This window comes from Camelus dromedarius, chromosome 15 (genome assembly GCF_036321535.1).
Source record: "Camelus dromedarius isolate mCamDro1 chromosome 15, mCamDro1.pat, whole genome shotgun sequence".
NCBI classification, from domain to species: Eukaryota; Metazoa; Chordata; class Mammalia; order Artiodactyla; family Camelidae; genus Camelus; species Camelus dromedarius.
Window position 1 is genome coordinate 54072317 of NC_087450.1, and position 13797 is coordinate 54086113.

Here is a 13797-nt window from a genome sequence, read left to right on the forward strand (position 1 = left end):
ACTGGGGAACAAGTCCTATTTGTTTCTTAAAAGCTATCATTTGAGTCATGATAAAGAAGTGATGTTTTTATAGAAAGCATTTTAAACTCCTCAAGTTTGCTTTTAAGTAATTTCCTTTGTAGAAACATTCTGGAAGAAAATGAAAGAGCTAAAAGTTTTTTTGTTTGTGTTTTGTTTTTTGTTTTTATGTTAAGTGTTGGTGATCAGACCTAAGATCAAGCCATATTTGGTACCTTAATTATGTGAGACTGGTACTAGTAACTACTGGTGTTGAGGTTGGTTTTATATCTCAGTTAATGTATGCTTTAAATACACACGTAAAAGTTCCATATTGCGTTTCCTGAATTCAGATTTGAGAAGGCTCACATGGCCTTCTGCCTGTTCTGCGCAGGTCTAACCTGGTGGCCATCTACTAACTAGAGGTGTAAGCTTTGGATCCTACCTGTCGAGTTGTGTTTAAATCCCTGGCTTTGTCCTGTATTGGCCATGAGGAGGGGCAAGCTAACCTGGGCCTGGATTTTCTCACTATAATATGAGGAAGGTAATATCCCCTATTAGATAGGCAGGACTAGTTAGGTATTGTGTATTAAAAGCCCTTCATCCTGCCTCATTTGTAGTGAGAGGTCAGTAAATATGGAAGCTCATGCTGTTGCTGATCATCGCTCATGTGTTACTATGAGTACTTTTATTATGTCAGTGGTGATCAGCGCATTTAGAAACATTGAGTTGTGCTGTGTTTTGAAAATGCAGCAAAAATACTTCATTAACCTAGGACTCTTCAGGCCTCCTCTTTGGACTGAGCCAGAGCCGAACTTGTCTTTAATGGGTGTTTTGATAAACATAGATGTTTTCTTACCCATTTCTGTTCATTGAAGCTTGACACAGCTTTACAATTTTCTAGTCTTTAGCTACCAAATAAATGTTATTTTGCTGAGAGTCCCACACCATGACTAATCATTTTAGTAATATCCCTTGTATCTAGTATGTACTTTGTGTAGAAAATACAAATCTCAACTTATGATGCATTTTTCTCAGATTTTTTGGAAAACATTTTGGATTTGGCTTATGGAACCGTGTCTGCTTTAATTAGAAAAAGTGGTAATAGTTGGCTACGTTATTTTTTTTCCCTTGTCCCTCAATTCATTGCTACAATTTATTCTTATGGTGGAAGAGTGAGCATTATTATCATCACTGTATCCAAATGGTATCTTTTTTTCTTTTCAGTGATCTGTGATAACATATTAGCTACTGAGGTGGAAGAAAATAAAATAGGTTTCTACTTGGTGACAAATGAAATAGTGTGATTGTGGCATCCATTCTAAGTAATTGTCTATATGATTCTGAAACTTAAAAATGTGAACTCAACAGGCCTTCGAAAATGTACCCCTGGCACACAGTTTGCTAGGACAGTACATGGTAGCTAAAAAGTGGGTAAAATACTGTTTTAAAAAATAGTATATAATAAATTTCTTATTATGAATACCTAATGGGGAACTTTGACTTCAAATAATTTGCACCAATAATAATGACTTCAAAGGGGATGCTGTTGATTGATGAATCCACCCTGTTCATTTCCAGACCCTTTTAGCTTCTCTGTTCCTTGTAACCCCACAGTGGGCTCCTACCACCTTTTAGATGAAGACTAATCTCTTCACATACATAATTTCCAAACACTTGAAGTAATTTCTTGCGCAAGGCATGTTTTATAACTTACTAAGATAAGAAGGTGCAAAACATAACCTTCTAATACACAAAAGCGCAGCCCTTTTCTTGGGGCTATGATAGATTTTAGGAGAATGCTACTGTGATACTCAAAGATGAAATAAGATGCTTTATGGAACTGTAAAAGCAAGGCAGTTGAAATTTGTTTTTAGAATTTTTGTCTTCATTCTTAATTCAGGATGTTTCAGTTGAGTTTTTATGGATTTATGGAACATTAGAGCTGAAGGTACCTTAGAGATAATGTTTGAAGTGCTTCACTTTGAGACTCATGTGCCAAAGACTGCATAGCTGGTTAAAAGCAGATGCATTTCTGTTTCCCTTGGCCTCTATTTGGAGCACATTGCTTTGTTGCGCTACTCTGCTGTCTTTACCTCATTCTCCCTTTTTTAATTTATTCTTAACTCCGTCCAATCAGGAGTTATTTTTGCCTCTTAGATTCTCCTTCTGTCATTTGTTAGTGAAGTTTTAAACCTGCAAAATTATTTCTTCACTCTTGCTGTTACCTGTCCTCTAGGTCTAGGCTACCACCAGCCACATGTGGCTATTTAAATTTTGAATAAAGTTAATTAAAATTAAATAATATTAAACTTTTCTTAGTATCAGTGTCACATTTCATGTGGTTTGTAAGAGTGCATACAGCCGGTGGTCTCTGTAGTGGATGGCACAGTTGTAGAACATTTCTGTGATCGCAGGAAGTTAGTGTGTAAGCTTTTGAGGGAAAGGGACCATTTATGTTGGCATTAAGAACAGAAACACGGGCTTTTGATAAATACTTTAGAATATACGAATGAACCCATACCATCCTTTAGTTTCTTGCCTCATTTTTTGTTTTGAATTTTCGTTTTCTTTTTGAACCATGTTATGATCAAAGAAAAATCAGCCATTTGGTATTTTGCATTTACATATTGTATACGATATGTATCATGTACCACTTCATGTCCCGTAAACAGGAATCGTGGAGATTTAAGGTTATTTACATACTTTTGCACCGTGTTCCTTGTGTAGCCAGTCACTGAGGTAACATGTATTTTAAATGCTTATGCCCTTTTCTTTTTTTTTTTTTAAGTTGTAGCGATGACTCCTTGATGATCATTCCTTGGCAGGAACGTAAACACCGAGATAAAGACTGGTGTGAGGGGATGGAGTGCAGGTAAGAACGGGCCAGCAGGAGGGCTCTTCATTTCTTTGTGGGGTGGATGAACGGAATGCCCTGGAAGGTGGGGTGGATGATTGTTTACTTGATGGTAGTCCTGCTTGAGAGTTGGAATAAAGTTTTTTTTATTTTTTATTTTTTTTAAACCTTTACCCGACTCTAGGTATGTTAAAGCTTTTTTAATGGAAAACTATTAAATGCTGCAAAGGGATTATTCTAAAAGTGGTCCTTATGTAACAACTCTTTTCATTATGAGTTAGTCTCTTCTGCTCTTTGACACATACAGGTGTATTTTTCATAGTTGTTATTATGGTCTGCATGCAGTTTTGTTCTTGATTGAGTTTTAATTTTCACTTTTAAAAGATTTAACCATGGAAAGCCTGAGAACATGGAGGCATCCAGTACGGTGGAAGTGGGTGGGCAGGGGGTGTGGGGCTGTAAGTCCATTTAAGGAGCATTTGAGTCCCTCTGCCTGCCACTCCTCGGAGTCAGGTAAACACTCCTGGCTGGTTTTACATTTGCTATGAGTCTTCTTATGCTTTTGGATTTTTTAAAATTCTGTGTCTGATAAATGATAAATAAAAGCCCTGGCCAGTTGTGTAATCACCACAAGTGAAATTTGGAAGCTCTCTCCATGTTAGCACTCGTGTTGGCAGTTTCCCTTCATTTCGTATCTTCATTTTTGATGTCTGAGTGAATGAATATGTAACTTGTAGTCACCTGTTTCACTCCAAAGAGTCTTATTGTGATAGCAATTGGATATCCCACTGTGTTTTTGCCATTACTTTCTTTTAAAAAAATTATGTTTTAAATTTAATTTTTTATTAAAATTGTGTATATATTTGCAAATTAAAGATTTAAAGTTTTCTACAAATCTTGTTTAAAAAAGAAAAAAAAAAGAGAAAAAGCCAAATCCTGGACTCCTTTGTTCTCCTTCCTCGTATCCTCTCTCTGGGGGCAGCTACTTTCAGTTCTTTTAAAAGATTCTGTTGGCATTTACTCCAGTCTGAATAACTTCACTGCTGAGCTGCTTCTTGATTTTTTTAGTTCTGGCTCTTTTCTGTGGACTTGCTCCAAGGGAAGATAATGGTTTAGTTTCTTTTTACTCCATGTGCTCCACTCCTCTTTGAGCATTTACCTGATTTCTGCTCCCCTTAAAAAATCTTTCACTGTCATTGCAGTGGAGTTTCAGAAAAAAGTGGAGCTTGCTGCCTGGTATGTATCAGCTGTGTTTAACTAGGAGTCCTCATTTCCCAGTTGTAATGAGAGTTGAAGCAGTAGATAAATGGAAAAGGGCAGGAGGTTGATGCCAATGGACATGGTGGGAGGGAAAGGTGCTGTGACACTTGACCACAGTTCTCTCAGTTTAAGATGGTGCTTTTGACAGAGTAGCACTATTCCATTTGTCTCATACTGCCCAGTTCTCCTTAGCCTGTGCCTTTTTATGATTCTAACAAGTGAATGAAAGGAATAAGGTGGTTTCTTCTCAGACCGAGCACAGCAAGCTCAATTGTAAGCAAAACTTGCAGTTCTGGAACTCCTCAAACTATAACAATGAAAAGCCAGGAAAAATCTGACAAAAGAAAAGGTGCTTTTGAAGAGAATGCAAATTTTCAGGACATATCTTTCTTTAATCCATTTATTTTATTACCTTTTTGCTTCCACCCAACCAGTTCTCCCACCCCGCACTTTCCACCTCTGGCAACCGCCAGTCTGTTCTCTGTCTCCATGAGCTTGGTTATGGGGTATCTTGTTGCTTTTTCGTTTGCACTTGACCCTTGAACAACGCAGGGGTTTAGGGGTGCTGACCCTCTGCACAGTCAAAAATGTGCCTATAATTTGTGATTGACCTCCCCCCCCGTGTTTGTGGTTCCCATACACCCACAGATGGTGTAGTACTGCAGTATTTACTGTGGGAGAAAACCCCACGTGTAAGTGGATGCAGTTCAAACACATGTTGTTCAAGGGTCAACTGTGATTAATTCTGTCTTCTGTTGGATTCAAGAATACCCAAGGAAGAAAAACGTGTAATCCCTGTGCTTGTAAAGTGTGTCATCTAGCAGGAAAGATGCTGCTGCTGTAAGCGACTAATGTGATGAGTGTCATGGAGAAGGGCAGGACCATTGGGACCATTCACAGGGAGACTTAATCGCGGTGGAGATCAAGGAAGATATTCCCAGGGAAGTGGTGTGAAATCTGAGATGTGAGGGCTGAAGAGCATTTAGCTAGTGGAGGGTGAGTTTGGCAAGTGAGTGGAGGAAGTGTTCTCAGCAGAAGGGAGAACATTTGGAAGGCTCAAGGCGAGGTCCCCTTTGGGGACTGAAGATAAGACATGTTGAAGTGTACAGAGCAGAAGTGAGACTGGCACCAGGATGAGGCGAGAATATTTTAAGGCAGATGACGAGCTATAAAAGTAGGCATAAGGATGATATGATCAGGTTTCTGTTTATAAAAAGATGACTGTATTACCTGAGGATATCATGAATTCAGTTTTGATCTTGTTGCATTTGTAATGCCTGAGAAAACATCGAAGAGCAAATAGAAGGAAGATTTTGGAACTTTGAAGTGAAGCCTCGGGTAGGGGTAAAATATCGTGGTCGTCGTAATGTCTGTGGTAATTTATATCGTAGAGTCGAAGGGGAGACCTAGAGAGGGCTCAGTGAGAAGAGGGGGCAGCCGGAGTCTGTGGAAGAGCTGGTGTTCAGTGGTTGGCTAAAGGAAGATGCTCTGGCAAAGATGACTGAAAAGGAGCGACCAGAAAGATGAGACGGTGTGGCCTGACAGTGTGGCACGCTGGATGAGAGACAAGCGTGTCTCTAGAAGGAGAAGGTGGTTAAACCCAGTGCTGAGAGGGGGATAAGATAAGGTCTGAAAAAATTCTCAGAGGAACTCAAAGTGGCTTGTGGGTATTTTTCCCCTGAAATGGGGTAGCTTTAAAGGGAAGATTTCAGGGGGAGGGATGTGACTGTTGTGTGGCAGCGATGGGGAAAGAGTCACTGGTCTGAATGTTAATGACAGCTGTGAGACTGGTTAAGTAAAGGACCACCAGCTGTAAGCACAGTGGGCTGACTAAGGCACGTGGAGATTTGTGAGCTTTGGGTCTGATCATATATTATAACTGCTAATAATTCCAGTGCAAGTACTACCTGCAAATAAAAACTAAGCACCTGCTCTGTGCCAAACAGTGTTCTCTTTGTGCTTTAATATTATTTTGGATATTCTTGCATGATGATTATTCCCATTTTTATATGTATAAGATGAAATCTTAGACTAGTATTAACTCAGTAGTTTATGCAAGGTTTCCCAGCTTTCAGGGATGGAATTGCACTTCAGTTCTGACTCCAAAGCCCATTGCCTTATAATAGTAACAATTATACCACTTGTCATCTACTACTGACTTGCTTTAGATGATTGAGTGTCCCTAATGGAACATGGCCTTTCCCCCTATTTCTATCTGAAATATCCTAGTTTAATTTTTTTCTTTAGTCCTTAACTGTGAAGGCAATTGGCCAGGGCCATCCTCATAAAAGCTCCTCATAATATGTGGTCCCTGTGATGTGCTCCCTTTGTACATTCTTCTAGATGCTGTTAGTTTCTTATTTTGCAAATGTCAGTGCACTACTATGTTGCTGACGCCCACTAAAGTTATATTATCAACATAAATAAGGTATATTTCCTCTTATTATTATGAACATGCAAAACAAGGCTTCTTAATTTATATTTGAATCAGAATCACCTGGGGGTGTTTTTCCACTAAACAAGGCCTGGCTGGCCATCACAAGTGATTGTGATTTAGTAGGTATGTGGCAGGCACCCAGCCACGTGCATTTTGTTAACGCTTCCCAGGGTGATTCTGGTTTTATTTAATACTTGTTTGATTGATTTGTGGCATACTCTTTTTGATTTATTGTTCATTCTGTTTTTTTTTAAGTTGGGAAAACTAATAGGAAAATAAATTAAGCCTCCAAAAAATGTCCCATTTATCTTGTAAGTGTGCACATACATACAGGACAATCCACACGCACACACTCACATATACATACGTGCTGCCAGTCTCAGTAATTCCTCTCTCCCCGTCGCTCTGTCTCTGTCTCCCTCTCTCACAAATTTATACTTTCCCCCAGCATCTCAGTCAGTTATTAACTGTTCTTTTTGTGCTCGGCAGAAAGGTGGTTGAGCCGAGTCTTCCAGATGAAAGTGAGTTCCTGTATGCTGCGCAGCCCGAGTTACTGCCGTACAGGACCTGCCGGCTTGCAGTGGGAAAGGTGACGGACTGGTATCAGGCCAGAGCGGAGGAAATCGAGCACTACGCTCGACAGGTGAGGGGAGACTGCCAGCTGTGGCTCCGTGATGCTGGCGGTGCTGTGCCGGACCCTCAGGATCCTGTGCATGTTCTGGCTGCTGACAGCAGTGCCAGCGATCATGTACATCGTTTGCAAGGGATGAAATGAGTATATCTTAGTACTTTTAATAATTTATTCATTTCCTCAGAAGCTATTGTGTCTTTTTTTTTTGATTCCTAAAGAGCAAACAAATACAACAAAAGTTTCCCAAGTCTTTCTTTAAAATGTAAGCTGCAAAATATGCATGTACTCTTCCAGATTTTCCATATGTTCTTAATAGGCTTAATGCCATTTTAATTTAAAAGATTGTATCAACATAAAAATGCTTGATTAGTCTCCCATTAAATTACATTAATGCAGTTGATTATTACTTGCTTTCTAGGATCCCTGTTTGAAGCTCTGTTTCTAATGCTTTCCTTAAGTCCAAGCCTAATTTCGCTCAGTTCCCATGTGCCTTTACTGAGATGCGAGACAGCTTTATCAGAGAGGGGATGTGGGAGAGAGAGACAAGGGTTGTGAACCTTAGAAGACTTAAATACGAATCTTGACTCTTCCACTGGTAGACTTGGGGACTCTGGACCTGCTACCTACCTTTTCTGTACCTGAGGTTTTTCAGGGGGTTAGTTTTTACACAAGAGTCAATGATAGCAAAGAAAATAAACAGGAAGGAGCATTAAAAATTATGCTAATTGAGTTCTCTGCAAATGTAAGCAAAAGTTGTCTCATCTTAGAGGACAGAAGTTGGCAATTTGGAGCAAAGAATGGCCGAATGCCCTTTGAAATCTCATTCAGGGTCTGGCCAATGGATGACTTTTTCATTCTACTTGCAGTCTTGGCTTTGGACTTCCTGTCCTACCATACAGTTTTTCACTTGACAGGAAGGGTGAGTCCAGAGGGTCTGATGAGCAGCTGTACTATAGGAAGGAATAAACCCGTTTGTTTAAGTTTCTACTTAGTGTGTCTGGCATGGCCCTGTGTCTCCATTTGATAGCCTTTTTGAATTTCTCCTTGATCTAATTCCTATTTTTAGTATTCACAGAATTGGAGATGAATTATTTGCTGGAGCTGATGGTAATATTACAGATCAAAATTTTGAGTGAATGGCCAAGAATATTTATGATTGACTTTTCAATCATAAGATGGCTAAGGACATTTGAAAATGTTTAGGATTTTAAGATACCAGAATAAAAATGTCTGGAGGAGATATGGCTTATTTAATTCTTTGTTATAGACAGATAAATTAAAGTCCACAGAAAAGAAAGTGAACAGTTTGCTCAGGGACACTTGGGAGCAGAGCCAGACAAAATCCAGGTCTCTGTGTAATCTGTCTTACAGAGTCCATATAAAAATGGACAGTTACATTAATCTTTTTTTTTTTAACTTTTTTATTGATTTATAATCATTTTACAATGTTGTGTCAAATACATAAATCTTAATGATTGAAAGCAAGATAAATTAATCTAAAAAAGTGGTTCTTAATTCTCAGACCCATAGTATTTTTTGTAGGAAATATTTTGTAATGCTTCCTTATTATCCTGATGTGAAAATCATAGACATATCTTCTTTACAGAAATAATTTCCAAAAAAAAATTAGTATAATAACTGTAACATGTAGGATAAATATGTAAATGCTTGGTCATGACTGCACTAGGAAGCAAAGCCAGTGAGAAATACTGTGAACCAGATAGCTGACGATGCACACAGATTGAGGTATGTTGTCTTGTTGGGGTAAATCACCACAGATTACTGTCTGGGATGTGAACAACTCATGGAAGCATGTTTCTTCAGGACGTTTGAAAAGGTAGGCAGGAATTAGGACAAGGTGGTCGGGTGGGACTGCCCTGCACGTTGTGGGAAGTCTAGCCTAGCATTCCTGCTGTCCTCTCACTTAACGTCAGTAAGTTCCACTAATACTTGGGATGGACCGAAATGCCTCCTCAGATTTCCAGAATGCCTCCTGGTGGACGGTTCTGCTCCCATTGAGAACTGTAATCATAGACCAATATCATGTATCTGGAAATGACCAGTTCATATCAGTCACGTTAGGCAAAGGCGTTATGACTTTGCTAAAAGGAGAAACTCACCTGGTAATTGATGAAGAAAGCTCTCAAGTGAGTAGATGAGGTGCATTTTTGTAGTTTGTGCAGGCAAATGTGGGTTGTATGCCATGTATCTGAATGTCTTTTAAGACCAGTGCGTCATATGATTTACAGGAGTTTACAAACGCATGTAGTTTACTATTGTCTCTGGCCAATGAAGAAAAAGATCCTGTTTGGGCTAGTTTTGTCTGAGCAATTTGTGGGTTTTAGCTGAACTTTTAGAGACAGCTTTTTGAGAGTAAGGAGAAAAGGGTGAGTGTGTATGTTATATATACATTAAAAAAACCCCTGATTTCTAGGTAGGTCTGTCATTTGAGCAAGATTGAAAATTTTTAAATTTCTCTGTAAAAACTTCCCTGTAAAAAATTCTGGGCAGTGAGCCTCATGCATTTCAAAACATAAGTAATGAGTCCTCAATTTTCAGTGTTTAAATATTTTGTAACCCAAATTTCAATTCTTATTCAGGTTATTTATTTATTTATTTAAAAAACTTTATTTTTTGTGTGTACAACAGTATTTTGGCTTCTGTGTAACTACACCAAGGGCTTTGTTTCTGTCAGTCACCATACAGTTTGACCCCTTAACCCATTTAATTTTCCTGCCACCCGGTTTCCCCTCTGGTAGCCCCTACTCTGTTCTCTGTATCTATGTGTTTGGTTTTGTTTGCTTTGCTTTGCTTGTTTGTTTGTTTATTTTTTTATATTAAGCATTTGAGTGAAATCACATGGTATTTGTCTTTCTTTGTCTGACTTACCTCACTAAGCCTAATACCCTCAGGGTCTATCCATGTTGTTGCAAATGCCAAGATTTCATTTTTTTTTTATAGCTAAGTCAGTGTTCCATTGTGTATGTGTATGTATACACACACACATACATTTTCTTTATCCATTTATTCACCGATGGGCACTTAGGTTGTTTCCCTATCTTGGCTATTGTAATCATGTATCTTTTCAAATTAGTATTTTTATATTCTTTGGATAAATACCCAGAAGTCGAACAGCTGGATGATATGGTAGTTCTATTTTTAATTTTTTGAGAAATCTCCCACTTTCATGGTAGCTGCACCAATTTACATTCCCACTAATTGTTTGAGGGTTTCCTTTCCTTATCTCCACATCCTCACCAACATTTGTTATTTCTTGCCTTTTTGAAGGTACCCTTTATAATGAGAATGAGGTGATAGCTCATTGTGGTTTTGATTTGCATTTCCCTAATTATTAGTGATGTTGAACATTATTTCATGTGCCTGTTTGCCATCTGATGTCTTTGGAAAAATGTCTGTTCAGCTCCTCTGCCTATTTTTTTAATCAGATGTGTTTGTTTTGTTTAGTTATATGAGTTCTTTATACATTTTGGATATTACTCCCTTATCAGATGTATGATTAGCAAATATCTTCTCCAATATGGTAGCTTCTCTTTTTGATTCGCTAGTGGTTTCTTTTGCTGCACAGAAGCTTTTTAGTTTGTTATAGTCCCATTTGTTTATTTTTGATTTTGTTGCCCTTGTCTCCTGGAGGAGACAGATCCATAAAGATGTTGCTAAGACTGATGTCAAAGAGCATACTGCCTGTGTTTTCTTCTAGGCGTCTTGTGGTTTCAGGTCTTACATCCAAGTCTTTAATCCATTTCGAGTTGAGTGTGGTATGAGATAATGGTCTAGTTCTGTGCTTGTGCATGTGGCTGTCCAGTTTTCCCAGCACCGTTTATTGAAGAGACTGTCTTCTCTCCATTTTATGTTATTTGTTCCTTTATCAGAAATTAATTGTTCATGTATGTGTTGGTTTATCTCTAGACTTACAATTCTGGTTCATTGATCTCTATGTCTGTTTTTCTACCAATACCAACTTCAGTGTGTAAGTATTTTTCTAACCCAAATTTCAGTCATTCAGGTTTTTAAAAAATAGCACCAATGAGATAAATGGCCACACTGGAATGCAAAATAATCATTTTTTTTACACTTACCTATGTTCTTCTTTGCTTGTTTATTTTATCAATACTTGATTTTTTAGAAGAGTTTTAGGTTTATAGAAAAGTAGAGTAAGAAGTCCAGAGTTTCCACATACTCCCTTCACTTTTCCCCCTGCCCACCCATTAGTTATCCCTCTTACTAACATCTTGCATTTGAGTAGTACGTTTGTTACCACCGATAAACCAAGATGTCTTTTAGTGGGCGAGTGGATCAATAAACAATGGTGCATCCACACAGTGGAATATCACTCAGCTCTAAAAAAGAAATGAGCTGTCAAGCCATGAAAAGATGTGGCAGAAACTCAAATGCCTATTACTAAGTTTAAGAAGCCAATCTGAAAAGGCTACATATTGTATGACTCCAATTATGTGACTTGAAAAGACCAAATAACAAGAGACAGAAGATGAGTGATTGCCAGGGGCTGGTGGGGGTGGAATGACTGGGAGATGGAGAGTCTCCTAACACCGGTACTTGCAGCTCTGCCGACGAGTCTGCCTATTTTCAGTCTGGTCCATTTCCAGTCGTCGTCCAGTAAGTACTTCCTTGAGTGTTCTTTCCAAAGTGTAAGTCTATTTATGGCAGGCCTCAGTCGAAAACCCTTTGGTAATACTTGCGTTTCAGGATAAACTGCGAATTCCTTAGCTCAGCACGTGACATTCTTTTTGATCTGGCCTGTCCCTGCTGCTCTGGCCTTGTGTTTCATCACTTCACTTTGTACCTGCTTTTCAGTTTATGGAACGAACTGTACTGTCACATCTCTGCCTTCCATGCTGTCCTCCTGCCCCTCTTCTTTCTTCACTTCCTAATACCCATCGATTCTTTAAAACCCATTTTAAGTGTTCTCCCCTCTGGGGGATTGTGTGACACTCTCGGGTCGGGCTCCATGCCCTCGTCTTTGACATCCCAGTCATCCTAACTCCATTTTGGTCATTAATTTACCAGACTGTGTTTCCCTACGAGATGGAGACATCTTTGAAGGAAGAGATCCCATCTTCCTCAGTTTTGTATTCCTAACACTTAGAATGGTATTCGGTTCATAGTCGGTCTTTAATATGTAATTGTTACTCTAGGGGTAAGGAGTAAGTAAGGGGGAGGTTAAGGCCACAGTAGATGATTTTTGCCATCAATCAGAATATGCCATTTCCTAGAAGGGAACTGTGATTAAATCACAGTGACTGATTTGTCAGAGCCCAACTAAATTTTTTGTCTTTAATTTTAGTTTCTTTATGCCGTACACCACAGGATGTAGCTTATTATCTGGATATTTATATTTTGGATAAATACGTTGTAAGAAAAGGCTGAATCCAGAGGATGCTACGGCAGAAAGGTCCTGTAGGAGACTTGGTTGGGTCTAGCTCATACTTCTTTTGTCAAATCTTATTGTATATTTGTTTGAAATAAACTATTTGGCTTTATTTTTGAAGAAAAAACATGTAATTTCATAAGCCTGATCAAGTGATAGGAGTGAAACTGCTGTCTACTGAGCATCTGTAGGAAAATCGTTCTTATTTTGGTCTAAGAGAAGTCTAAGTATTTGAATTGAGAGAGAAAGTGTCTGCCAGAGTTAGTCATTCAACAAGTATTTACTGAATGTCTTCTATGTGGGAGCTGTTGTGGAAGGATAGGTACTGAAAGGAATATGGAAGCAAAACATTCTTTTTGGGGCAGAGTGGTATAGTAAAAACAGGGTTAATTTGGCATTATCACTAGCTATGTTTTTTTTTCCCCTGATTGTTAATGTTTTGAGAATTTAATAGAAATATGTGTAAATCTGCTCTCTCAACTGCAGTGCTCTAACGAATTTAAGATGATTGTCTTTTTCTTGTTTTTATTTTCAGTATTTCTTGCTGTTTATTTGATTCTTTTGTGACAGTGTGATGTATTTGATAAAGAACTCCAATGTCTTTGTACTAAATAAAAAATGTATGTTATTGGTAATGCGATTTTTATGTAAAATGATTACAAGAATTGGATTCTATACTGGAGGCTTTTACTTTAGAATATGTGGGAAAAATGCATTACTCAAACTTACTGTCTCCTTTCCATTTTAGGTTGACTGTGCGTTGTCGCTTATTCGGCTTGGAATGGAGCGGAATATCCCTGGTTTGCTGGCTCTCTGTGATAATTTGGTTACTCTGGAAGCATTGGTTTATGAAGCTGGGTGTGATTTAACCCTAACCCTGAAAGAACTCCAGCAGATGAAAGACATTGAAAAACTCAGATTGCTGATGAATAGTGTAGGTTTTATTTTAACTTTCTTTTTAGGCATTCCCTGTGTGCTCTGATTAATGTATGTCTGAAAGCTAAAGATGTGGTGTTCTTCAACCCAGAGAACTTAGTCAAGGTTTCTAGACTTAAAAAAAAAAAAAAAATCAAATATTATGAGTAAATAACTGAAGGCATCCAAAACCATTTGGCTATTTTTACACCTTCTTTGCCCTTCACTCATACGCGTCAGATGTAACTTTTTTTTCCCCCTCCCTTCTAGCTAGGCATATTTCTAAACTAGCT

General features: G+C 38.4%; 1 protein-coding gene across 2 annotated transcripts in view; it reads left to right on the forward strand.

The window, feature by feature from the left end:
- The window catches only part of NBAS (NBAS subunit of NRZ tethering complex), a 277368-nt gene that overhangs the window by 99317 nt on the left and 164254 nt on the right, over positions 1 to 13797 (forward strand). For both annotated transcript variants that reach the window (XM_031466598.2, XM_031466600.2), the window contains 3 exons: positions 2789 to 2872; positions 7041 to 7194; positions 13338 to 13523. In XM_031466598.2, the coding sequence (XP_031322458.2) occupies positions 2789 to 2872; positions 7041 to 7194; positions 13338 to 13523 (424 nt within the window). The remainder of the gene's footprint in view (positions 1 to 2788; positions 2873 to 7040; positions 7195 to 13337; positions 13524 to 13797) is intronic.